The sequence below is a fragment of the Panthera tigris genome, chromosome D1 (genome assembly GCF_018350195.1).
Source record: "Panthera tigris isolate Pti1 chromosome D1, P.tigris_Pti1_mat1.1, whole genome shotgun sequence".
NCBI classification, from domain to species: domain Eukaryota; kingdom Metazoa; phylum Chordata; class Mammalia; order Carnivora; family Felidae; genus Panthera; species Panthera tigris.
Genome location: NC_056669.1, coordinates 101,831,903 through 101,857,092, shown reverse-complemented (window position 1 = coordinate 101,857,092; position 25,190 = coordinate 101,831,903). Strand labels below are relative to the sequence as shown.

Sequence of the window (25,190 nt, the reverse complement as noted above, 5' to 3'; positions counted from 1 at the left end):
GGTTAGATCAGGATTTCTTTTTATTCCTTGTTGGTTTAAAATGGCTAATCAGAATAAAAAATAAAAGGGCCTCTGTCTAGAGGCTGGGGTCTCCCCTATTTAGAGGTTAGAACCCAGGTACCCCCACTACCCAGCACCATACTGAGGTGGGCGGAGGGGTAACCCCCAAGGGACAATCGGAGGGCCCTAGGCCTGCCGCTCCTTCTCTCTATCCCGTTTTTGGCATGTGATGAAAAATATTGCTTTTTGGATTCATCTCTCCCGGCCTTGGATTTAAAAATGTTAACCGTGTGAGTTGGGGGAAGGCTCTGAGGGGACTAAAGGAGCCCACCCTAATCCCTCACCCCCAAGAAGCGGGGGGGATTATCCAATATTGTTTCTGGAGTTCAGCCAAGCTCGTTTCCTGATCTCCCCACCACCACCAAAGTCATGGGGCTGTGACCCCTTTCCTGGGGAAACTAAGTGCCAGTGAGCCTAGAAAACTAACTCTCCTCTCCAAGTCCTTCCCTCCTCTGACCAAGACCCCAGACTCGCCTCTCCCCCAGGTGTCTTTCCTGATCACTATGCACCAACAACAGGGGGTGCTGTTTCCTTAGTGGGTAACTGGGACAAGAGAGGGAACCACTGGAAAAGGAAGACTTCGAAGGATGTCCCCACTTCTTTCCTGCTGGTCTGAGGAATGGGAAGAGTACGATACCCCTCCTACATATCCCTCCCTCATTTTCCCATCCCAGGATAGATATAGAATTTCTTTGATATTTATAATATATATATATGTATATATATATATATGTACACACACACCTGGTAACGCAGAGAGGAAAAAAATAGAATCCGTAACAATAATAAAAAAAATTATTTCTGGTTTAAAAATGATCTGGTTCCCTCCAGGGCGAGCAATTGCACAAATGTCCACTGAGTCTGGTCCAGGGGTTAAGGAAGGGAAGGTCTTAAAAGGTGAAGGGGATTGCTACCCCAGTCTCAGGGCCCCAACTCTCCAACTCCCCAACCCCACTGCATTTTATAAAACGCTCCTCATCCTCTTGGAATCGGTGGTTTAAAAAAATGTCCATGCAGGGCAGGGGAGCCCCTTGAGGAAAGGAAGGTGGCCACCTGGGGCCCTTTGGTGTAGGCGCAGAGGCGTGGGGCGGAAGGGAGGTGCTGAAGGCTCACACGGAAATCTCATAGGTGGTACCACCCACCCCTGACACCTTCTTGACTCCACCCCTTGTGGGGCTGCTGAGCGGAGGCTGGCCTGGGCCAGGGGAGGCAGAGCCTATACTCTTGGGCTGCCCGTTGGATTTGCTGTAGGCGGTCTTGAGCTGTACTTCATCTCTAGGAAGGAAAAAAGATAGGTGTCATCAGAACTGGGACACCAAACACAGAAAAGGGAGACTGTTTTAAAAATTACTAGAACAGGGGAGCCTGGGTTAAGGGCCCGACTCTTGATTTTTTTTAAGTTTATTTATTTATTTTGGTGGGGGCAGGGGGCAGGGAGAGAGGGAGAGAGAGACTCCCAAGCAGGCTCCACACTGTCAGCACAAAGCCCGATGTGGGGCTCAAACCCAAGAACCGTGAGATCATGACCTGAGATGTAACCAAGAGTTGGATGCTTAACCCACTGAGCCACCCAGGCACCCCCTGACTCTTGATTTTGGCTCAGGTCATGATCTCACGGTTCACAGGCTCTAGGTCCGTGCTTAGGATTCTCTCTCCCTCTTCTTCCCCACTCGAGCGCACGCTCTCTCTCTCTCTCAAAATGAATAAGCTTAAAAAAAAAGTTATGAGAACTGATGTGCTTTTCTACGTGCATACTTTCTTACCCAAACGTTCCCACCTATTTTATTGCCCTGCTTAACACAAACCTGATGCCCTATCTCCCCTATTTATTCCTTCTCTCCAACAGCGGCTACCTGAAATACTTGCTCTCAGGCAAATAAATACATTTGGGGAAGACAGGATGAAGATAAAAGTATTGCTCTTTAGGCTTTTAACAGGAATAGCCCATGCAGGCAGCTGGAGACAGTGAGCGAAATGAGCGATCTACAAGCAGGCGCCTCTGAGTCCACCTGCACATAAGTGAAGTCATGACACCTTATGTAGGCCCCGGGGCGAACTTTAAAATCCACTGAGGGTCAGGAAGGACTCATACTTACTTGGGGGTCAGTAATGGCTGCAAGGCTACTTCCTCTGCCTCGGAGACACCAGGTGGGGCTTTTTGGCTGCTGTAAGACATAGATCGGCCCAGGTACGGGGCAGTTGGGCCTGGTTCAGGGGACCCTAGTCCCCGGCCCCTTAGCCCATCTGGCTTGCCAAAACGGGGGGCAGCTGGGCGTCCCAGTGGAGTCTTAACCAAGGGTGATCTCTTCGAATCGTCTGAGGAGGAACTAGTACGAGGGGCATGGCCTGAGCCCGGCGTTGACTGAATGCCTGAGTCCCCCAAGCCTGGTTCTTCCTCACGGCCCGGGAGTGGGGGTGACTGGCGTAGCAGCTTCTCTCGTTCCTGGAGGGAGGCCACAATATGGCGCGACAGATTGTCGTACCGGACTGGCGAGGGCTCTCGGTGCGTTGGACCAGTTGGCACCAGACGTGGGTGCCTCTCGGCTTCCCGTTGCTGGGCCAGCCGGGCTGACAGGAAGGGAGAGGTGTAGCCTAAAGGTGGGTCTGGCTCAGGCCCTGCCTGCACGGACTCGAAATCAGGGCTGTCTGAAGGAGTGAGCAGGCTGTCATAGGACAGGCTTCCGTTGCGTGTCTGGTTGGCCAGGCTCTTATAGGAGGTGGAGGTTGTGCCCTCTGAACGAATGGACTGCAGCTGGCCCAGCTCAAAGCCAGTGCCCTGGGCCGACTTGAGGCTGGAGGAGCGTGAGCCACTGGACAGTGGATCGAAGTGAAAGCTTTTGCCGAAGGTGGGAGAACGGAAGCTCTCTGGCTCCAAGCTGGGCTCCGAGCGGTAGCTGGGATGGCGGCTGCTCTCCGCAATCGAGGTTGGCTCCTTCAAGCTGTCCCCACGGCTCAACTGAGGGAGAAAATAAAGCGTGCTCTTAGCGCTCCTCCTCTTGTGACAGATCCTAGGCCCAAGAGCCTAGGCCCAAGAGTCCGTCAGAAACAGTATTTGTCATGTGCCACCAGTATGCTTAGAACTTTTACACGCATCATCTTGTTCAACGCCTAAAGCACACCTACGAGTTGGAACAAGTATCTCATTTTAAGATGCAAAAAATGAGGGACACCTGGGTGGCTCAGGTGGTTAAACGTCCGACTCAATTTTGGCTCAGGTTGTGAGCCCAGGGTCATGGGACTGAGCCCCGGGTCGGGCTCGGCGCTGAGGGTGGAGCCTGCCTAAAATTCCCTCTCCCTGGGCCCCTCTCCCTGGCTCACGCGCACTCTCTAAAATAATTTTATTTCATTTATAATTATCTAAAATAAAACAACAAATATATAAAATAAGATACAGAAAACGAGGCTCGGAGAGGTCAGGTAACTTGCCCACGATGGGTGCTGAACTCAGATACGGTGTTGTCATCAGTGCTTTTATCTAGTCTGCTACGTTGCCCCCTCTTTGAAGGACACGCTGTCAAGGAGACTCAAGCCCATTAATGCCAACAATTGGTAAAATGTCTTCGGTTTCCTCCTCCCCTTCTCCGATATTCTTTTTCCCAGAACAGCTGACCTACATCAGAGCCTTACTTCTTACAGAGTACTGAGTACCTTGGCGCTGGAGGAATGAGGCATGGCGGCTGACGTACTGCTGCTGCTGTAGCCCGGCCGGTACTTGTACATGGTGGGTGTGGGAGGGCTGTCCTTGCCCAAGAGGCTGCTATCTGCAGGAAAAAAGGCCCGGGGACACCGCTTTACAAGCTGTTCTCTTAATGTGGCCAGCGCTCCTTGAAGGACGGAGGGAGAATAAGGTACGAACAGATACACCGGGCAACAGAAAAGTCCCGGGAACGTGACTTTGCTGCAGCCGAGACTAAAGACTCATACCGGCCCAGAACCAGAGAGAGAGAATGCACCAAAGAGGTCTAGGAGGTTCTTTGGTCTATCTGAAGGCCGACAGTACCCCCGCCTCCCCCGCCCCCACCCAACGACAAAAGTTCAGTTCACTGCAAACAGCTAAGTGGCATCCCCTTTCTCCTGTCCCAGCTGTCCAAAGAAGCGGCCCGAGGCCCACCCGTTGGGTGTTCTCAGCCACCCAACCTTGGCTCCCCGCCCTTGGCTGCCCGTCTTCTCCACAGCATACAGTAACCTTCTCACGTCTGCCACTGCTCTTACCCTCATTAGTAGCCAGGCTGAGGTGTGTTCGTAGCCCCGTGTAACGGCTCAGGTCCGGCTTAGGAGGAGGTGGGGGTTCGGCATCTGCAGACTGGCTCTCCGTTATCTCCAAGCTTCCCTTAGACTGCATAAACGAGGGAAAATCAGATTGGAGAACTGGGTGTAAGGGCAGCTCCAAGGATTAATCAAACCGGTACAAGAGGGGCGCCAGGGCGCCAATTATGTATTTCTAAACTGGGACTAGAAGACAAGGGACAAGAGCCATTTGGGGGATGACAACGGATAAAGAAAAGTCTTCAACAAGGTTTAATTCTGTCACTTATTTGTTCATTTCCACCAACTATTTGTTGAGCTCCTACCATCTGGAAGCTGCTACATTAAGTCCTATGAAGACATGGAAATGAATGGACTCAAATTCTACCGTCAGTGAACTCACAATCTAATGGAAAAAAGAAGATATGTACTTAACTAGTTTTTTAAAAGATTTTCTTTCATTTATTTATTTTAAGTAAACTCTCTACTCTCAGTGTGGGGCTCGAACTCACCACCCCAAGGTCAAGAGTTGCATGCTCTACCAACTGAGCCAGCCTGGCGCCCCTGTACTTAAGTAATTTTTAACACAAGTCAGAGAGTGATAAATACCGTTAAGAGTAATGTCAACTAAAATCAAGTTTCCATCTCTTTGCCATGCAAGTCCCCAAGTTACCTACTTTACTTCCCTAACTTCCTCACCTTGCTTCTCCTCAGCTCTCCCTGGATACCATTGTCCATGATCTTCACAGTTATCTGCCCATCTGACACTTCTGGTCGAAGGAAGGGAGGTCTGATAACAATCGTCTTCTCTTTCTTTGGTCTTCCCAAGTACCTGAGTGTCAAGAGCGAGACGGCTTTCATTCACTCATTCTAAAATATCTATTGGTTGCCTACCTTGTATTAAGCATTTTTACAAATACAAGCACGGTCTCACCAAGGCAGCAAAAACCTTAGCACTGAACTGATTTCTTAGATTCCATGAAGAACTGCACCACGACTAGGCCTCTGGGCAGATACCTAGATCAAGCCTCTCTGCAATAAATCTCACCCTGAACTCTCAAAGGAGAGTAACCATAATACCTGAGGAATGTCAATTGAATTCAGAAGGTCCACTAAAGGATGCCATTTCTCTCCCTTGTAGGCACTTCCCATTCTAAGAGAACCCTCCCTAAATGACAGTCTCCCACCCAACCGCCCCTAGACTAGAACAAGCCCAAAGACAAAAGCTTTGACCAAGAATGAACACTAGACCAGAGGGGTGGGTGTACCTGGGTGCTGGGGAACTGCAGAGCACACGGCTGACGTTGTTACAGCAGCCATTGGTGAAGGGATTCACACCTCCTCGGAATTTACCCGTAACCTAGAAGGAGCAAAAAAGGGCCCTATCAGTCAGACAATGGGACCTTGATCCCCAAAGGCCAAAACAAATCAATTATTGTGCACCCACCATTTGGGAGATAAAAAATGAGTAAAACACAGTCCTGCCGTCAAGAAGCTTCTACTTGTCATGGCTAAGAATGGGGTCTTCAGTTCAAATCCTACATCTACTTCGTGGTAGCTACTTGACCGTAGGCCCAGTGTTCTCATGTGAAATGGGGATACGCAGATAATATACACGTAAACAAGTAAGGTCACTGCTATTACGTGCACGGAAATAAGTGTTTTCCTTTAAGCAGCTCTAGAAGCTTTCTGAGCACTGGCCTAGGTCTATTACTGTTTCCATCAGCTCAGAATTCAAACCTTCCAGTATATGAGTGAGCATTCTGCAAATGGTTGTTAACTGAGAATGGCTCTGTGCTCATGCCTGCATGAGGAGCGTGGACACTGCATCACAGAAAGTACCCATCAAGCAGCCATCTACGGAAGCACTCCACTCCGCTCCTACTGGAGGACTAAGACTCCCGCGTCCAGCTCTACAAAGGTTTCCCAGCCCTTCTCCCCGTACCTGCTCATTGGTTGTGCGTCCCCTGGCCACCAGCACCACGTGAAATCCCGTGAGGCCAGCTACAGGGATGAAGAATAAGCCAGCCACACACATCACTGCCATTCTAAAGCCAAAGAATCAAGGAGAACAGAGCGGCTCGATCCCACCATCCCCGGCCCCTGCAACAGCCACGTGACCTTTGACCCACGCCACCACAGCACTCAGCTTTCCTCCTCCTCACCCCTCCCCAGCCCGAAACCCATAGGCCTTGAAGGATACGTGACAGCCGTGCGGACCCCTGAGAGTTCCTCCATGTGGTAGAGGACGTAAAGGAGGCCAAAGCCAAACACACCCATAATGTGTGCTGTCAGGGAAAGGAGGAAGAGGAAGAAATAACGGTAGTTCCGGCGACCAATACAGTTGTTCACCCAGGGGCAGTGATGATCAAATTCCTAGGGGCAAAAAGAGAAAGACTGAGAAGCGTCCTTGGACCATAGCCCTACATCGCTTCTGTCAACAGCAGGAACAAATGTCAGAACTGAAGTTTTACTTTCAGTAATACGTGATCAAGTTCACCGTTCAGTTGCAAAATTAACAACAGGCTCATGCAGTTTATCTTGCTCTATCAAGCTGCGAGGAAGACCTCCCAGAAGCTGATCAAAGTTTATCCAATGTGACCAAAGAACTCCAAAAGGGATGAATATCAGAGGCTTTGCAAAAACATCAAGATTCACGAGAAAAGAGGCCTGGAAGGAAAATCTGGCAGACCACTGCTTCCAGCTAAGTAAAAACTGATTGGAAAAAAAGGGTTTAAAAATAAAAGACGAGGGCTGCAGCAGTTCAAGCAGGAAGAGAAATATAGCTGTAAAGTCTGAATGCAAAGGACTGCATGATGTAGTAGATGCAAGAGGTAACACAAAGCCAGGACCAATAACCAAAAAGATGAGTCAAGGGACACAAGGTTAGGGCTATGAATCCTGGTGTCGGGAAAGCCCATTCCCATCTGGGGTCCCTCCTATAACAGACAAATAGTTATGCTCTCTACCTCTCAGGCGGACAGCTTTTTTTTTTTTTTTTTTTTTTTTTTAATGTTAATTCATCTTTTGAGAGAAAGAGAGAGAGAAAAACAGAGCACGAGTTGGGGAGGGGCAGAGCGTGAGGGAGACACAGAACCCGAAGCAGGCTCCGGGCTCTGAGCTGTCGGCACAGAGCCTGACACGGGGCTGGAACTCACCAACCACAAGATCATGACCTGAGCTAAAGTCGGACCCTTAACCGACAGCCACCCAGGCGCCCCTCGCGTGTACATCACTGGTAACACTTTTTGACAGAGCTTCCATACGGCCCAGACCGTTAGCCAGGGCTGTATTTCATCCATGACCCAGAATCCAGAGGATTCAATTCTTCTTCCAAGGGCGGGAAGAAGAGAACTCAGAGTAGGCACCCAGGCCGACCCCACTCAGAGTGCTTACCTCCACACAATTGTCACAGACACTGCAGTGGGAACAGCGGGGAGGACGGTAGAAACGGCAAGTGGCGCACCATTTCATGCGCACTTGGATGCCCTTAATCTCCACCGTTTTGTAAAGGGGAGCTCGGAAGTCATCTTCCTTGTCTTCATCCTCCTCAGCTGCAAGAGAGGAATGATCAATTAAAAAACAACAGTGCCAGGACTGGGCTCGGCACGAGGGATGCAGTGATATGTAAGTATGGCCTCTGCCTTCAAGGAATTCGGTCTAATGGGTAAGAGAGAACAGGAACTAGTAACTAAAACCGTGAGATCAGCTCTGTACCCAACGCGACGGGAACACGGTGGGAAATGAGGTTCGGGAGAATATGACTCAGAGGTAGCTCTGACATGGGTATGCTGACACTTGGTTTACATATTACAAATTACATTTTTGAGGAAATAATTTACATATCGAAGCACATACACAAAGAGTCGGCATAATAGTTCAACATCTATACATGAAAACTACAGCAATCCAAGAGAGGAACTAACAGCAAGCTTGTTTTCCACGCACAAACCCCTTCCCCAAAAGAGCTTCCCCTATTCTATTAATCTCCTGTATATTTCAGTATTGTTTGCTGGCTCAAGACACTCTCCTTACCTGAATGCCCTTTCAATTCTCAACTATCAGAAACTCATGATCCTACTTCAAAACTGAAAGTACATTATTTGCCTTCTCATCTGCTGTGTACTATTTTTATTTTTTATTATTAATCTAGAAAAAATACATGTGGGAAGGAAACATTAAATAAACGAAGGAGCAGGGATTAAAAATTAAGTTTCCAACTTTTACTGCTCTGGGGAAGTGTTTAGAATACAGATAGGTAAAAAAATGCAAGGTAAAGAACTGTATAAACAAAAAGATAGTTTTGAAAATAGACACAAAAACACACACACATTTGCTACAGATAAGTGGTATATATAAATGTTATATACATAAACCCTCAAAACACTGAAGGTAAATATAAATAGTAGTTATCTTTGGGCTGTGTAATTACAGGTGATGTATTTCTTTTTTATGCTTTCTGCATAATAAATACTCACTATTTATTAAGGTCTTTTAGAAAAAGTTTCCTCTTGGGGTGCCTGGGTGGCTCAGTCGGTTAAGCATCCGACTTTGGCTCAGGTCATGATCTCACAGTTCGTGAGTTCGAGCCCTGCATCAGGCTCTGTGCTGACAGCTCAGAGGCTGGAGCCTGCTTTGGAGCCAGTGTCTCCCTCTCTCTGCCCCTCCCCTGCTCGCTGCCTCCCTCTCTCTAAAAAATAAACAAACATTAAAAAAACAGATAAAAAATAAAACAAGTTTCCTTTTAAAGGAAAAAAATTAAAATGCTACTTATTTTGAAATTTCTGATCTTTCCACACCCATCATCTATCAGAAACAAGCGCTTTCTCTTCTTAAAACACTACACGGTTCTTTAGTTACTCTTAGACCTTAGCACACAGTACAGGAGATTTATTCATATAAACGTCATCCCTATTTGTCCTTCCACACTGAGCTATTTGAAAGCAAGAACCTTTAAAAAAAAAAGTCATCCCAAATGACCACGATAATGCCTTCCATATTAGATCAATAAATATTTAATATATGAACATTAAAGGCTCATTAAAACAGTCCTCTTTGGCTTTAGGGACTCCAAGTTCCTTCGGTTCAACTAATCTTTGAGACAGGAGTCACAAAGCACAGCGACACAGGCTTTGTGAGTGCAATGATCTCAGGAAAACCTCATCTCTCACTCTTAAAAGCTAACTTCACGTTTGACAGAAAAACTGGTTATCAGCAACAACCCTTATCGACTTCTAACTCTAATGACGGTTCCTGACTCTCACCTCCTCTCCCAGAACAGCCTGCTTCTTCTGTAAGCACAACCCTTCCAACGTGTGCAGGAAAGCACACCCTCACTCTGGAAGGCCTCTCTTCTACCATCTCCCTCGCCTGTCTGGTTCCACCTCCTCACGTGACCAGAGTGCTTCCATCTTCTCTAGCACACAAAAAAGAAAAAGGCCAAAAGCCTCTCTCTCCCTCTCTAGTAAGACATCCATCTTCTGCCTTCTCTAACTTCTTGAAAGAGTAATCCTAACATTCATGGACTCTGCTTCCTCACTGCCCATTCACTGCCTTCCAAGCCATGGCAGTTTGGTTTATTATTTACCTGTATTCTTCCCACACACATACATACCTAAACACACTATGACAACTATTCTCGTCAAGATCACAAATTCCAACGGGCGGTTCTGAGTTTTTCATACTGGATCGAATTTCTGATACTGCGAACCATCATGAACTTCGTGAACCTTTATTAGTTCCCACTCTGTGCAGTTTCTTCTCCTACTAACCTTCTTACTCAGTCCCTCTTCAGTGGCTCCTCCTCCTCCTCTGCTCATTAAAATGTCAATGCTGGTCAGATCTGACCTTGGTTCTTTCCTTACCTTGTTGTACTTTCTCTAGACAACCTTACTCCCGTTGCTTCAAACACCACATGGCTGAAGCCTATGAGACCCAGGTCTCTGACAACTGCCAGCTGGCTGACTATACCTGAATGACCCATAACTATCTCAAGTTCAACATGTCTAATGGGCTGTCTTCCTTCCAAACCTGTTCAACATTCCTGTAACTCATATCTTGTTTTATAAAAATCAGCATCCAACTGTCTCCCAAGTTAGGAACGGTGGGATGACCCTAGACAATTCCTTCACTCTCCTACTCTCCCCCAATAAGCAAACGGTCATGAAGAATTCTGTTGAGTCTACTGAAAAAAAGTCTATAAATCCAGCCTCAAATTCAAGTTCTCATCCGGTTTACATTATTGCAATTGCCTCCCAAAAGGTATCTGTACATTTTTATAAGATTTATTTTTGTAAAACAAAATCTGATCCCATGATTCCTCCAGTTAAAGACCTCTTGCTGTCCAAAGGAAGAAACAGCATCCATTAATTTAGCACACCAAAGTCTTTCACCATTTGGCTCTTGGTTTACCTCCTACACCGTCTGGCCCCACTGTGCACTCTGTCTGCTACCCCACTAAGCATGGCATTCGTGGCTCCTGCTGCTTCCTCAGCTGAGAACACATTTCCCTGCCATCCTCCGCTTGAAGTCTTTCCTGCCTCCTCCTCGCAGCATTTCCCCAATTTATTCGGGCAGCTCCAAATGCTCCCTTTTCTGTGCTCTCCCAGAACCCTGCCTATGCCCCCACCAGTTTACCCCATACTGTGATAACCGTCTAATCCACTGTAGATTATCATTGTGCCTACGGATAATGCCCAGCCCACGTGCTTGAAATGAATTTCTGATGAATGAGTAACTGAAAATCAAAGAGCTAACCCAAAGTGAATCACATGACTAGAAGTTAGGACATCTATTCCAGAAGACCCCAACCCGCTTTTCGCCTTAGACTACAGAAGTATCCCAAACCCCTAGGAGTCCTAAGGCCCGGGACCAAACGTGTATGTCAAAAATCACTAATTTTCAAAGGTAGTGAGGAGGTTCCAAGAGGAGAGAGATCTTACCTCGAGGGAAAATCCCTGGGTCCATGAAGGTGGCCATGCTGAAGTTGGCCAGCACAAAGAGAAAAACAATGGCATTGTAGATGGGCACTGCAGGTGACACGTAGAGGCTGAGTCCTGGACAGCTGTACGGATAATAAAGAAAATGAGGGGATGCTCCACCACTCTGGACACCAATCATACAGCCCCACAGCTAGAAATCTTGCGTGTGCCACCTCTACGGTCTCAAATTATCTTTATCCTTCTCAACAAGTACGTCTAGTTTCCCACAGAAACACTCATTTTAGATCAAGGTACAAGACTCAGAATCTCTCCTACTGTAATCCCTTGTACTGAGGTCTGCGTTCTTCAGATTCATTCCTGCCCGGTGAATCTTTCCATGTTTCAGAACCTGTCCTCACCTCCTTTTAGCCAGGCACAAGAGCCGGGACCAAGTATGTAACTGACACCAGCCACATTCCCTTCTCGAGCAGCCTCAGGCTGCTGGATCTCAGCCATGCCCCACTGACCTGCACATTGGCACAAAGCATGGGATACCACCTGCCTCTCTGGCTCCCCTTCCCTCTTCCCAGCTGGCTTTGAACCACTCTCAACTGCCTGAAATTTCTTCCCTGCATCAGATATTCCTGAGAGTTTTATTCAACTAAAAGCTAGTTCTCAAGGGAGGCAGGGGGACCACACACAGAAAAGATTAGCTACCAAGACACAGAACTAGACCTCTTGCGGCCTATAAATGAAGTAGAAGAGTGGCAGGGCCGGGGGTGGGGGAGAGCAGGTATCAGACCAAATCAGCCCTAAATTCTATAGGAAAAAGAAACTAGCCAAACATAGCCAATATTCCAAGGGTCCAAACCAAAAGATATGCTTTAGGTTAACATTTCTTTGACAGAAGACAAAAGAAAAGGGTGCCCTAGTCCAGGGTTACGCGCCGTTTCTGTGAGAACAGGAGTCTGAGTAGGAAAGCCATAAGACCTCTTCCTTTCTCTGGGAGCTGGAAGTTTCAGAACATCTGATGCGCTGGTTGTTTTGTCAGTACTATCAAGTGCCCTCTCTCCTATCTCAGCTCAGGAAGAACTTCCCCTTACAAGACAGTGGCTAAGTACCCTAATCTGCTTTGTGGCTGAGAACTTAATCTCCAGAATGAGGACAGCATCTGTCCTTGTCCCCTTTATCTAGACCAGCCAGAAGGAAAAGGGAGAGTTCACTGAAAGAAAGGAAGAAGGGGCCAGGAGAACAAGACAGCAAATGAGTCAGGAGAATTAATCCACAGCAGCCCTGGATTCTGCTGACAGAGGAGCTCTATCTCCATCAAATCAAAATGCACAGCCCTGAACAAATCAGGACAATTTTCAGGAATTGAGCTCTCCAATCAGATACAAACTAATAAGAGCCAAAACTGATGGTCACAAAGCATCTCACAAGTCTTGACCACCTCCAACTATTTATTCAAATTCCATTTAGCCATTCATTAAAACCAAAAAATGTAAGTCAATGTTTATTGCGTGCTAGGCTTATTACATAGTAAATATCAATTAACTCTTTGCTTCTCTTGGCGGGTCAGCACATAACTGGGAAACAAAATAACGAAGCAAGGCGCAGGCACTGATTTCAAGGGAAAACAGACCCTCAGTCACAGCTCTCGTCTTACTCCAGCCACGTCTCCCACGGAAGCCTCATCCTGTGGCAGTTCTCTGGCTCAGAAAAGATGTCCCCATACTCTGGCAGGGTTTGGGGTGAATACAAGCAAGAAGAGGCCTTACACAGCCCCACCCAAAGCCTGACCTCCTAGGCTCTTTAGGAGGGAGGGAGAGAAACTGAAAACCAGTCATCCAGGTCAGAGCCCCTCCCTAGCACTTAGCTGTCGCTTCGATTTCCGCCAGGGGAAGAGGAGAAGGGGTGACTCACTGGACTCCTACAGCCTGGGAAGATAATTAGAAGGGGAAAAAGAAATGGAATCCTTAGAACACAGAGGTGCCCATGATTTAAAAGTCTCATTCCTAGAATGGACAACTGTAGCCACTGTGGCCTCTCGAGCTTCAGACAAACTACAGGTTCCTCAATCCCTAAGGGAAACAAAGGTGAAGGAGGAGGAGATGTCAGCCCCTCCAAGGCCCAGATGGCCGTCTTTCTGACCCCATTCCTTCTTCAGCTTCTCCATTTCCAAGTGAAGAAAATCACCCAGTTTTTCTTGGGTGTGCTGCCAACCACCACCCCTGGATAGTTGACGTCACCCCTGCGACCTTCTTTTTCCCCTCCAAAGACTTTATTTTTAAGAGTAACCTCTACACCCAACGTGGGGCTCAAATGCACACCCCCAAGATCGAGAGTCGCCTGCTGTACCGACTGAGCACGCCAGGCGCCCCACTCCTGCAACTTTGTATCAACTCTTCCCGGCTGAAGTGTGTAACCCCAGAATCCAGTTCTGGTATCTGTTGCCAAAATAAAGCCCATCCCCACAGGAGCAGCATCTAGAAATGATGCAAGTCAACTTCACAGGCAGCACCTGCCCCTAGATCGAAATCCAACCCACTGCTTCCAACCTTCACACTCTAGCTGAGGGAACACCCCACCAAGGAGAGGCGTGAAGGAACAGAGTCCGTTCCTGCCACATCCCATACTCTGCTTGGCTCGTGGAGAGGTTTGCAGTTGCTATAGTACTTTGCCAGATTCCTAGGTGACCACTCCAAGTGGCCTGTCTGAATCTGTTGCCTTCCATGGAAAGAAGGGAGGAATGAGCTGAGGAGGAGCTGTCGGGGCTGGTCCTCAGCCTATGGCAATAATCACAGGGCTCCAAAGCCTAGGGAGTGGCCGTAGCCCAGAAGGCTGGCTGACTCACTGATGAGACTCCCAGACCTATACCAACCCAGGAAGAACAGGTTCTTCTGCCCACCCATCCAGTACTCCTGTTTTCAGGGAGAGTGGGTTTCATTACCCACACTCCCCGGGGCACCTGGCTGGCTCAGATGGAAAAGCATGCAACTCTTTATCTCAGGGTCGTGAGTTTGAGTCCCACACTGAGCATGGAGATTACTTTAAAAAATAAATAAAATTAAAAAAAAAAACAAAAAACCCACACACTTCTGAAAATCTGTTTCCAAGCCCTCTCTAACACTTCCCTGTTATAAAAAATGGTTAAGCTGCTGGTAAGAAAAAAGTAGGAGTCAAGGAGCTTTGGCTCCTAATCCCATCTCAATCAATGCTTTGCTATGTAGCCTTAGGTAATCTGCAAACTCCAGTCGTGTTACTTCAGCTACATAATAGATATGAGAATGAAGGAGACATATCTGAAAAGATCCTGGAATTCTTTTCTAAACCAGCTGTCTTAATATTGAGCATTCACTGGATAGAAGGCATCCCCCCACACCAAAAAAACCCCACATGATTAACAAACACCCTCATCATCAATTATCATTCCAGCCCCACCTTCATCCTTAATTCCACTTCCCCTCTGTGAGGTACTAGAAATTCAAGAACACTTAAAACAGAGGCGCTAAGCTCCTGAAGCATAGGTCTATGCATTCCACCGATGCCTGGCACATAGTCTATGGCTACTGCTCCTTGTTGATGAGGCAAGGCTGGAACGAATATTCCACTTCCAGCCTCTAGGGATCCTCAAGATTCCAGGAGAAAACGATTTCTCCCCTTCTAGGTAGGTAAGTTTCTCTTAAAACACTTGATTTGCGGTGTCTTTACGCACACTTTCAAGCAGCCGAGAGCAAGATGTAGGACTTGGGCACTTATTCCTGGATGTGAAAACAACGTGGGAAGTAAAAGGAACATCCACTGCTCAATTAATGCCCTAAATCACGAGGCTACTCCCACTCAAATCAGGTGCTAGCACCTCTGCAGTCAAGAAAAAAAGGACCAGAGGGAGAGGCACTGAGGTTACCCAACGCCGTTGGTAAGAGTTGGGAGGGGCTAGAGGCAGGAGCTGAACAGCAGAAAGCACTCTCATGGATGGGACACACTGGAAAGACCATCATGGATTTCCAGACAACCCTGACATTTTTTCCTTCCCGCAGAGGACCGCCTGCAGCAGAGATCTTACCCCTACGCCCTCCCTCCAACTTGAGAAGTAGACACACAAAGAGACACTAGCTGACTTAACTCACAGCTCAAGGAGATTTTAGGAGAGGCAATTCAGTGGTTTATTTCAAACCTTACTGCCAGGAGTCCTAAGAAAGACTCAGGGATCCCCGAAAGAGGCAAAGAGGAGACACCAAGCGGCTGGGCCTCTCCACAGCAGCCTCACTTGAAGCAGAGCAGCCCCCCTCTCGTGTCTTACGCACTGGGCTTCCACGGAAGATCTCACTGGATAAAGGGTCATGGTGCTCAAGTAAACTCCTCAAGGTCAACTTCTTCATTACACAAAGAATAGCTCCACAACGGTGAACAGACTTTACCAAAATTAGTCTCCTGACCCCCAAAACAGTGCTGATTCCTCTTACCTGGCACTGCCCCCCACCCTTGCCAATCACGAAAGGGGACTTAAACTAAGATAGATGAGGATCCAGACCCATTACCTTAAACACAGCATCTAGGACCTAACTGGGAGGAAGAGGGTTCCTTCATCAGACACTCTCCTTCCCAGACAGCGAAAGAGGAAAAGAATGAAAACAGAATCCTCAATAACTCTCCTGCTCAGTTTTGGTACAGGGCAAACTGAGCGAATGGGAAGGAAGGGTTAGAGTTCTGAAGGGAAGGCCTCAACTGTTCTACTCAAGCTTTTCCAGGGCACAAGGTCACCCTTTGATGACCAAGCCCAGCCAATAATTTCTGCTCACAGCTTTCCCTACCTGACAGGGAAAGATGGAGGGTAAATTGTTCCTAATGAGTTCCTAAGGCTACATGCCTGCACTAATTATGTCAGCCGACTGAGGGACTCTCCCTCCCACTTCAGGTTCTCTAGGCCCCAAAGTCATCCCCTCTTGGGACTCAGACTGATGTAAGAACAGATAGTTACAGGCTAGTGAACAGAACAGGAGGAGGACAGAGCAGTTACAGATTTAGGGTCCCAAATAGGAGCTGGTTCAAAGAGAGCCTTTCCCTGGGACGCCTGGTTGGTTCAGTTGGAGGAGCGCTTGACTCCTGATCTCGCGGTTGTGAGCTCAAGCCCCACGTTAGGTGTAGAGACTACTTAAAAATAAAAATTTTAAAAACAAAACGAGTCTTCCTCTGGTTTATTTGAAACCAGAAATTCTTTTTTAGGTTGTAAATAGTTTCAAACAGGGAGGTTCTCCAAAGAATTGAATCTTAAAAGAGATAGAATCCATGGGGGAACAGTTTTTGAGAACAGGAGCAGCTCAGCCCAGACCTACACCTACAGAGGAACCGCTACGGTCAGATGGAAAGGAAAAGATGATAATTTCACAGGTACCAAGAGGTAGGTGATAAAGAGAAATAGGGTGTTTGTCTCCATGGGGAAGAAACGAGCCCAGAAACTTGTCCTGAGGAAACTGCCAAGGGAGACTCCAGCTAGGACAAGGCTCTTCTTCGAACTCTGGATTGGAGGCAGTCATTCCAAAGTCCATACTGTCCAAAATTCTTTTTCCTGGGGCTGAGACACCATGGAATTAGGAGGGCCCCTACTTCCAGGCACCAGGGAATGAGAAAGTAGGTTAAATAGCTTCAACTATCAGTTGAGAAAATGCCTACGTCAGGACAACTCTTTGTGGCGAAACTGGTAGAACCAGCCAAGCACTTTAATGGCTCCAGATTAACAAAATAAGAATGGGGCTTCTGCCTGCCCTATCTCAGGAATAGGTGGGTTGGAAGAAAGAAACCGCTCCGTGAGTCCCTTCAATTTCTTAGCTGCCCCAAGGCTGTGCCTTTTGAAGGAAAACAGACCCTTCCGAATCAAGCAGGCCTAAAGGTGTCAACCTGGTCTTATAATCTATCCCTCCTGACACAGCACCGCAACTGCCACAAGGATATACACAACCCTTGGTTAAAATGCTGATTCAAGGGGAGCCCAGCTGGCTCAGTCAGCAGAGCAGGAGACTCTTGATCTTAAGGTTCTGAGTTTCAGCCCCATGTTGGATGTAGAGATTATGTCAAAATTTTAAAATCTTAAAAAAAAAATGCTGATTCTACTTGCTGGCCGTAATAGCAGAAACCAAAACAAGTCATACTGAAGACTCACACCTCCTTCTCGATAATCAATGCACAAAGGACAGAACACTGGGGGCGCCTGGGTGGCTCAGTCGGTTCAGCATCTGACTGCTGGTCAGGAGATGCTGGTCAGGAGATGCTGCTCAGGAGATCAAGCCCTACATCGGGCTCTGTGCTGACAGCATGGAGCCTGCTTGGGAATTTTTCTCCCTCTCTTTCTGCCCCTCCCTGGTTCACACACATTCTCTCTCTCAAAAGGAATAAACTTAAAAAAAAAAAAAAAAAAAAGGACAGAATACCGAACATGTTGAATTTAAGCAAGAGAGACAAACTATGAGAGGTAAAGTCAGAGAAGAGTAGGGCTGCTTTAGATCCTTGAGGGACTCAACAGGCATGCTCAGGCTGGAGAGCTGAGGGCCAAAGAATCCTCCAGCCTCCAGAGGAACAGGTGAAAGTTGGAAGATGCTCATACCTCAGATAAGAGATTCATTTTTTTTCCCCGTTTAAGACTCAACAGAAAAACATCATTGCTTTACTGACTCTACTAGCCAAGCAACACAAATCTTTCAGAATTCCTTTTGGCATCTGAAGCTCAACTTGGGGCAGGAGGTGGGGGGGTGGTCTTCCTCCCCTCCTCGAATTTAATAACTGTTCTAGGTTTCTCCGCATAATAGTAACTGCTCCCCTCTCCCCCCACCGCCAGCAACTCCTGCTTCGTTTTTCCTTTAAGGAGTCGAAACTGCTTTTATTCCCTATCCCGTCGAACCATCTCCTTCCTCTTGCCAGCAACCTCACACTGCTCTCAATAACACCTCACAATTAGGTCTGAGCCTCAATCTCGGCAAAGTGAACTCCCCAGAAAATCTAGCATGCTCTGATTGTTCCAAGAGCTACAGCTAGAACACTAACTCAGTGACTCAACAGTTTAAGGCTCGGAAGCCGGGTACACGTTAATTTATAAACAGGTAACAGCAAAGAGGCTGGCCAGGTGGGTAACAGCTAAAATACAGGATGAGGGAAGATCAATCAGTCTCCTCCAGTGACCGGCAGATGAACAAAGTCTGAATACCCTAAGCAGGAAACCTTTCGATGCCAACGGCTCTTCCTAATAGGACCAGGGAATGCAAGAATTACTGCCATCCCCTCAGCAGGGAGGGATGTGAAGGCAGCTCGCCAGGGCTCTTCCTAAATAAAGCCTGCCCTTTCCCAGTGGCCTTCACTTCTCCAGGCGTCGGCTCTTAAGAGTACAGAGAAAACCATCTGAGTAACACAAAAAGCCCAGCTGTCTCATTGGTATATCTTCTAAATCAATCCTGCAATTCTCCAGTATGCTCAGCTCCAGAGAGCCCGGGGAAAAGCCATTACTCTGTGAAAAACCTCTCATCTAGTCTGGTTCTTTCTCTCACAGAACTGATTGCTTGAGCTGCTTCAAGCCTCTCTGGTGGTTTCCTCCTACTTCCTTCCTAGTTCACGATCATCTCGTGATGGAGCTGGATAGGAAAACACAAAGACATCTGTGATTCCAAAGGAAGGGAAGCAATGGAAGGTAGGGGATTCAGAAGAGTACAATTCATACATAGCAAGGCTGACAGGACAGGCTTTTTCGCACTCGTCTCCCCAGGTCTCTGAGGTTTGTTTTCACCTCACCTCACCACACCGCCCAGGCCTGGCAAGTAACTGGCAAAACTCCAGAGAAACCGTACTCCCCCACCTCCCACGGAATGCCCCCCCCAGATACCACCACTGGGGGAGAACTCACGTAAAGGCAAAGAAGAGGGTCGTAGCTCCCACTAAGAAGATGGCGGCTGCGGAGACTGGAACATACTTGCTGGGCTTGAATCTCTTTCCAGACTCTGCGGGCATGTTGGAGCTCTGATGGGAGGTCTGCCCTGCCGCATAGCCCAGGCCCACACAGCGGCAGAACAGACAAGAAAATGGGATGAGGGAAGCAGCGGACAACGAGAGCACAGAAGGAAACCAGGGGAAACCGAAATTGTGAAAGTATCACCCTTCCCCCTCCCAAATAAAACCAAAGGTCAAAAGATCTCAAATGAAGGAAAGCACATGGGAGGGGGAAAGGTGATTCGAAATGATGAATAACCACCTCCCCAGAACAAGGCAGAAGGAGAGATTAAGAAACACAACTCGTACGGTCTACAAAGAGGGGACAAACAGCAGGCTGTACACATGCAAATGGTTGCAGGTGGAGAACATGGGCCACCAGACAGATCGAGGAACAGCTCATGGATGGAGGCAAGTCTTCCAAGGGCAAGAAGGGGAGCCTGTCAGGCAGGGCAGAGCACCTCGGGCAAGGCAAAAGTCTTCTGAGGAGACACTATAGCACCTCCAGGACTACCACACTCCACAAGATGTGAGGTGCCCCTCAGAGAGGTGCGCCCTGTGTTTCTATTTTAATCCAAAAGGGAACCTGAGGCCCCTTCCAGTTCTGAGGAGAAGCGGTTTTCACTGCGGTCCTCGTCCCTTTTAGGCAGTTTCCTCAATGCCACCACTCCCACACCTTGACTTCAGGGTCTGTAGTCCAGCAATGGTGGTTTAATTTTATTTATTTTCTCTTGATGGCTAAAGCTGGGCAGCAGCTGTTACAAGGTTGAGTTGCAAATCCTTTTCTTCAAAGGGGGAGGGAAAACAGAGAGAGAGAGAGAGCGCGCGCATGCAAGCGAGCTTGTCGGTCTTCAATCTCTTCTTGTCATTCCCAAGCCCCCTAAGGGCTCCGTTTCCTATCAAGTTCATGCAAAACTAAGGAGAAATGTAAAATCCCTGAAGCCATGTTCTTCCCAACAAGCAAAATAAGATGAAGAAATCAATTCCACTCAACGATAGTTTTAAAAGGGTACTGTGGATGATGAAACCAAAGTTCCAAAGAAGTCCCTGTTTCCAGGTTAGTCAATGTCTCTGATCTTTCTTCTTCAGTCTTGGGCTTTCTAGATGCAGAATTCAACTGGGTTACAGTGATTCACCTGGAAAAAAAAAAAATATATCTTTATCAGATAAATTCTTTCAGGGAATTTCTTGAAAACATCATGACTAAACCCCACAGGCTACTCTGTTTAAAAAGTGCCTTTTATGGCATACATTTCACTTATGTGCAGGTGGGAAAGGACTCTGAATTGAGAGAACAACGGATTCACAATCTTTACTTCTTCTCAGTGCTGTTCATATTGGAAAGAAGAACATGGCTTCACTGGCCTAAGGTCATCAAAGAACTAGCTCTTATAAGGGGTGCGTCTCACCTGACACCAACGGGCAGTAACAAATATCAAGAATATCAAAATCTAAAAACATACAAGGGCACCGCGGTGAAGGGCAGTCCTAGAAAAGAGACTTCTCTTTAGAAAAAGAGAGTATTTATTGCAACAATGAAAAAAGAAGAAAGTAACCTCAAAATTAGGACAGTATGTCTCATTTCCTTTCTGTGTAGGTCTCTGTCTCTTATCTCTCTATGCTTTTTAGTTATAACCCTGAAGAGGCAGATACTGAGTTTTTGGTCTGCTGGAATAACCCATGAAAGGACCTGGGTGAGAAATGTCCTTGAACTGAGAGGTGAGCCACTCTCTATGAGACACCAAGTCAACCATAGGGGCTGGTCCTTGCCAATTCAACACCTTATTCCTACACTGGCCTAGCAGAAGTTCAACTGCGCCCCACATTCCCCATATGATTAAGAGTAACAATTATTTCTGTTGACGGTAGTACCCAAATAACACCAGCACTTTGGATTTTATAGGATGCTTTTCATCTAGTGATCTCAAAGCACTTAACTCACATTATCTGGTGACACAGTCCCTTACCCCACTCCATAAAATTGAAGGCTAGAGAATGCCTGAGGCCATTCTACTTAATCGCTTGAACAGTCAGGTTAAGAACCAGAGTTCACATGCCCCTTTGCCAAACCAAAGCCTTTCTACCACTTTCTCATCCACTACACTACTTGCCCAGTGATTACATTTTGGAATCTGAAGACCAAAAATTTTACTTAAGTTAGAATTTAAAAATAAAAGTTCAGGAGTGCCTGGATGGCTTAGTTGGTTAAGCATCTGACTCGTGATCTTAGCCCAGGTCTTTATCTCAAGGTAGTGAGTTCAAGCCCTGTGTGGAGCCTACTTTAAAATAACTAACTAACTAAATAAATAAATAGGTAAAAAATAAGTTTATTTGACCGAAGCAGTCTGCTATTTCCCTTAATACCAAAGGCAGAGATTCAAATGTCAGAAGATTCAGACAGCAAAATACAAATGTGCCCTGGAATTTACCGCTTCCTCTCTTACCTGTGGTATGGAAGGCAAAGGCACCTTCCTTCAAGATTCACTGTCTCTTTCCTTAAAAAAACAGAGTTTTACAGGGCCAAACAGCAATATTAGAATACAGTGAACACTTAGAGACTATAAGAAATTGTTAAAGGCCTAAAAAAGATAAATCCCCTCTGGCTCTTGATTTTATGATTATTTAACACTGAGTTTCTATAGGACTGAAAGCCCAACCGTCTCAATTTAGGCCTGAGTAACTTTGTAAACACTGAAAGGCAAATTCTTGGTTTGTGGGCAGTACTATTAAACTTACCCCTCAAAAGCCCAAAGATGTAGAGAAGGCAGAAAGCTGCACTGCTTAAATTTTACCCAAAGTAATAGCATTTAGACACCTTACTTTATTTCAGATTGTATTTTCTGACAAGAGAAAAGTCACATGGGCTCATATTGCCACAGCAATACAGGGTCACAGGGTCATAAAAGGCCATGCAATTTGGGGAGTACTGTGACGGGAAACAAAAGAGATCAGCATCTGAAATCTTAGGGCACATATGTGAGAAGGGAGAAGACAAAAACTGAACAATTTACTCGGCATAATAAACACACACCAAGTCTTAACAGAAGAATGTGCTACGGGCAGTAGGGATGAGACTGCAAGGTGAGTGTGGTTCGTCACAGCCAGCAGTCTGGATCCATACCAGCATGAGAAAGGTGTACAAGAATGTGTATGACACATGCAGACACAGAGTAATCTACCGAATGGAAATATGTATATGTAAAACAAACTATAGAGTGCTCCTTATCAAGGCTTAACACAAGTGGGTACCTCCTTAAAGGGGGCGGATGGGTATGGGCAGTATTACCATAACACAAGTGTTATTTGTTGAAATAAAGTAATGTTAACAGAGCAGTATAGTAAATCTGAACACAAAGCAACCAAGGTATCATGGAATAATCCACATGTCAAGATGTTGGCTGGAGTCAAGCATAAGTTTAATACTGGTGTTACTACATAGGAGGTATGTATGTATGGCAATACAATTCCTGTAAGCATCACGCGGATTTTTAAAAATGGGTGATTATGAGCATTCTGAAGAGATTTGATAGAGTACAGAGGGATACTGGGACAAAAGGACAGGGATGCTAATATAAGATCAACCTAGACAAAATGGTACTAACCAGGAAGTAAAAAATCCAACGCAAATAAAAGGACCAGAATATAACACATATTCCTTCCATAACTTTTAAATCACTTTCTTACTTCTCGTTAAAGTGTTTTCATTTGGCCAAGTGGGTAAAACACTTTCCACCCCTTTGTCCCACAAAGAGAGACCTATAGGTAAAATATTGGCCAACACATTCGAGCTCCACTAGCAAAAAGTACAAAGTACTAAAAGCACGGAGCACCCAGCTGGTGGGGGTAGGGGGAGAGAGTGGACGGATGCGAGAGAACAGGTAACAGGATGAAGCTTGAGCCAAAATAAGTATCAGCAGAGGAGGGCAAGGGACCTGAAATGCAGGGAGGCAAAAGGGGAACAGCACCCAGTCGCCACCCTGGAGCTGGAGACGGAGAATCACCATACGGGGCAGAGCTGGCTGAGACCGAGAAGACGGAATCCGCGGCCGCAGGGCCCACCGAGGCTGCGGGAGACGGCAGAGCCCGGGGGCGCAGGACCGGGGGCGGAAGGGGCGGCGGCCGGGCGCCAGGCGCGCAGGGACCAGGGTCCCGGGCCAGGACCGGGCGGCCGGGCACTAACCCGTCCAGAGCCCCGGCGGCCGCGGATCCCCGGCCTCTACTCGTCGTCCGTTTCCGGGGCCCACGGGTCCCGCCGCAGTTGGATGACCCGGCCCGGAGCAGGAATGGGGCCTCAAACCACCTCCCCCCTTTCTCGGTCCCCCTTCCCTAGAGGTCACTCTCCCCTCCCACCTCCCTGGCCCGGCACTTCCGGTTCCGCAGGGGCCGGTGTACCCGGTACTCACCCCCGGCGCGGTTCCCGTCACCGCCGCCGTCGTTGTCGCCGCCGCCTCCCGGCAGTGCCGTCCGGCCTCTGAGAGGCCGCGCGCGGCCCCCGCACGCTCCACGCCCGCCCTGCTACGCGCGCTCCCGCTCGGCGACGCTCGTCTTCGAGCCGGCGCGCGGCCGTTGCCCTAAGTGCCGGGTCTCGAGCCCTCCCAGCGTTCCCATTGGCTCCCCGTCCCGGGCGCGCGCGACGTCTCGCGCGGGGCACGTTTCTCTCATTCATGCGGCTCGCGCCGCCGCGCCCGCCCCCGCTCACTCTCCCATTCACCCATAGCCCCCACCCCCACTCCGCTCCAGGGCGTGCGCGCGAACCCGGCGACCGCGGCGACCTCGCGGCCTGATTGGCTGCAGGAGCACGGCGCCGTACACACGCGAGAGAACGAGCGCGCGCGCGCAGGGCCGTCGGGTTCCGCAGACTACTGGGAGAGGAGGATTGGCGTACTGCGGAGTCGGAAATGGGGAAATGTCCGGGAAAGTCTTTTTCCTGCTTCCCATAGGCTAGCCCCACAGTATCCAGGAAGAAATCCTTGGAAGTAAAAATAATTACATGTGTGTGCTGGAAATACTCAAAAGCAAGGACCTAGCCTCTCTCATTCTCTAGAACCCCTCCAAGGAAGTGTGGTACGACCCAGACAGGCTTCCTGTGTAACCAATCGCCAGTCGGCCCCGCGGTCCTCGCCTTTCAGCCCCTTCGTGCATTGGCTAACCCCTTGGATACGAAATAGCTCCCACCCAGCCAACCACCTCCATTTTTTTTTTTTTTCTTGGATGGCGAAAACTTTATTTAAAGCAATCTTAACGGAGGAGTCCTCGGTCGAGCGAGCTCCCTAGTGCCAGCAGAATCCCGGGATAATAGAATGGTCTGGCTGGGGCTCGCGCACGGTGGGGGCGCCTGGACTGGAAGAGTCATGTGGGGCGAAGCTCCTGCCCAGGCCCCGGAGGAAGAGGAAGGAGAGGGGCGCCAGTCTTGCAGCGTCCGTGGTGCCGACCGTGGCAGGAGGCGCAGGGAGCGAGCGCCTTGTGAGGCGGTGGCAGCCCCCCCTGAGTGCCAGAGGGCTCTGGGCTTCATTCCCTTAGTTTCTCACTGCTGCACAGGGGATGGGCGCCCGCTTCCCTAACTTTGCCCAGTCCGGGAATGCAGGCTGGAGGACGGCTGTCAGCCCTGGCGAGCTGCTGGCCGACCGCGAAGATCACAGTGCCACACTTTGCCCTAATTAGCCCTACACAGCTGTGAACCCAAGAGGAAGGCCAGGTGTTGTTCTCTCCTCATTTAGCTCAAGGCTATTTCTCTTTTGAAAGCAGCTCTGGCTATTACATAACCAAAGTGTTCCAGCAGCCACTTCTCTGAAATCAAGGTTCTTCACCTGTAAAGTGTGATTCTAAATCCTGCAGTGTGTCCTCGGGTTTGGTGTCAAATGTTTCTGGTTTAACTGTAGTCTGATACTTTAGTACTAGGCAGCAAGATAAAGGACAAAGGTTTTCTGGGATCTAGTCTAGCTCCTCTGACATGGCGTATATAATCAGGTTCTAGTTCATTCTTTAAAAAAAAAA

General features: G+C 48.0%; 1 protein-coding gene across 2 annotated transcripts; it reads right to left on the bottom strand.

Annotated features, from left to right (window-relative positions):
* Positions 1-2: 2 nt before the first annotated feature.
* Positions 3-23,860, bottom strand: ZDHHC5 (zinc finger DHHC-type palmitoyltransferase 5). 2 transcript variants are annotated; one of them, XM_042957357.1, is made up of 12 exons: positions 23,600-23,860; positions 19,114-20,332; positions 11,247-11,368; positions 7,702-7,859; positions 6,509-6,681; positions 6,251-6,353; positions 5,574-5,665; positions 5,005-5,137; positions 4,273-4,396; positions 3,709-3,821; positions 2,157-3,016; positions 3-1,335 (listed from the first exon to the last, which is right to left on the bottom strand). In XM_042957357.1, the coding sequence occupies exons 2-12, from the start codon at positions 19,215-19,217 to the stop codon at positions 1,170-1,172; spliced, it is 2,148 nt and encodes a 715-aa protein (XP_042813291.1). In that variant the 5' UTR covers positions 19,218-20,332; positions 23,600-23,860; the 3' UTR covers positions 3-1,169. The 2 variants fall into 2 exon arrangements, with proteins under 2 accessions (XP_042813291.1, XP_042813292.1); XM_042957358.1 differs by lacking the exon at positions 23,600-23,860 and adding an exon at positions 21,641-21,659.
* Between the last annotated feature and the right edge of the window lie 1,330 nt (positions 23,861-25,190).

Coding starts and splice junctions, on each gene's coding strand:
- ZDHHC5 (XM_042957357.1), bottom strand. CDS start 19,217: ATGCCCGCAGAGTCTGGAAAGAGATTCAAGCCCAGCAAGTATGTTCCA. Junction 7,860..11,246: donor CCCAGGGATTTTCCCTCGAG/GTAAGATCTCTC, acceptor CCTCTCTTGCAG/CTGAGGAGGATGAAGACAAG. Junction 6,354..6,508: donor GGGGTCCGCACGGCTGTCAC/GTATCCTTCAAG, acceptor CTTTGGCTTTAG/AATGGCAGTGATGTGTGTGG.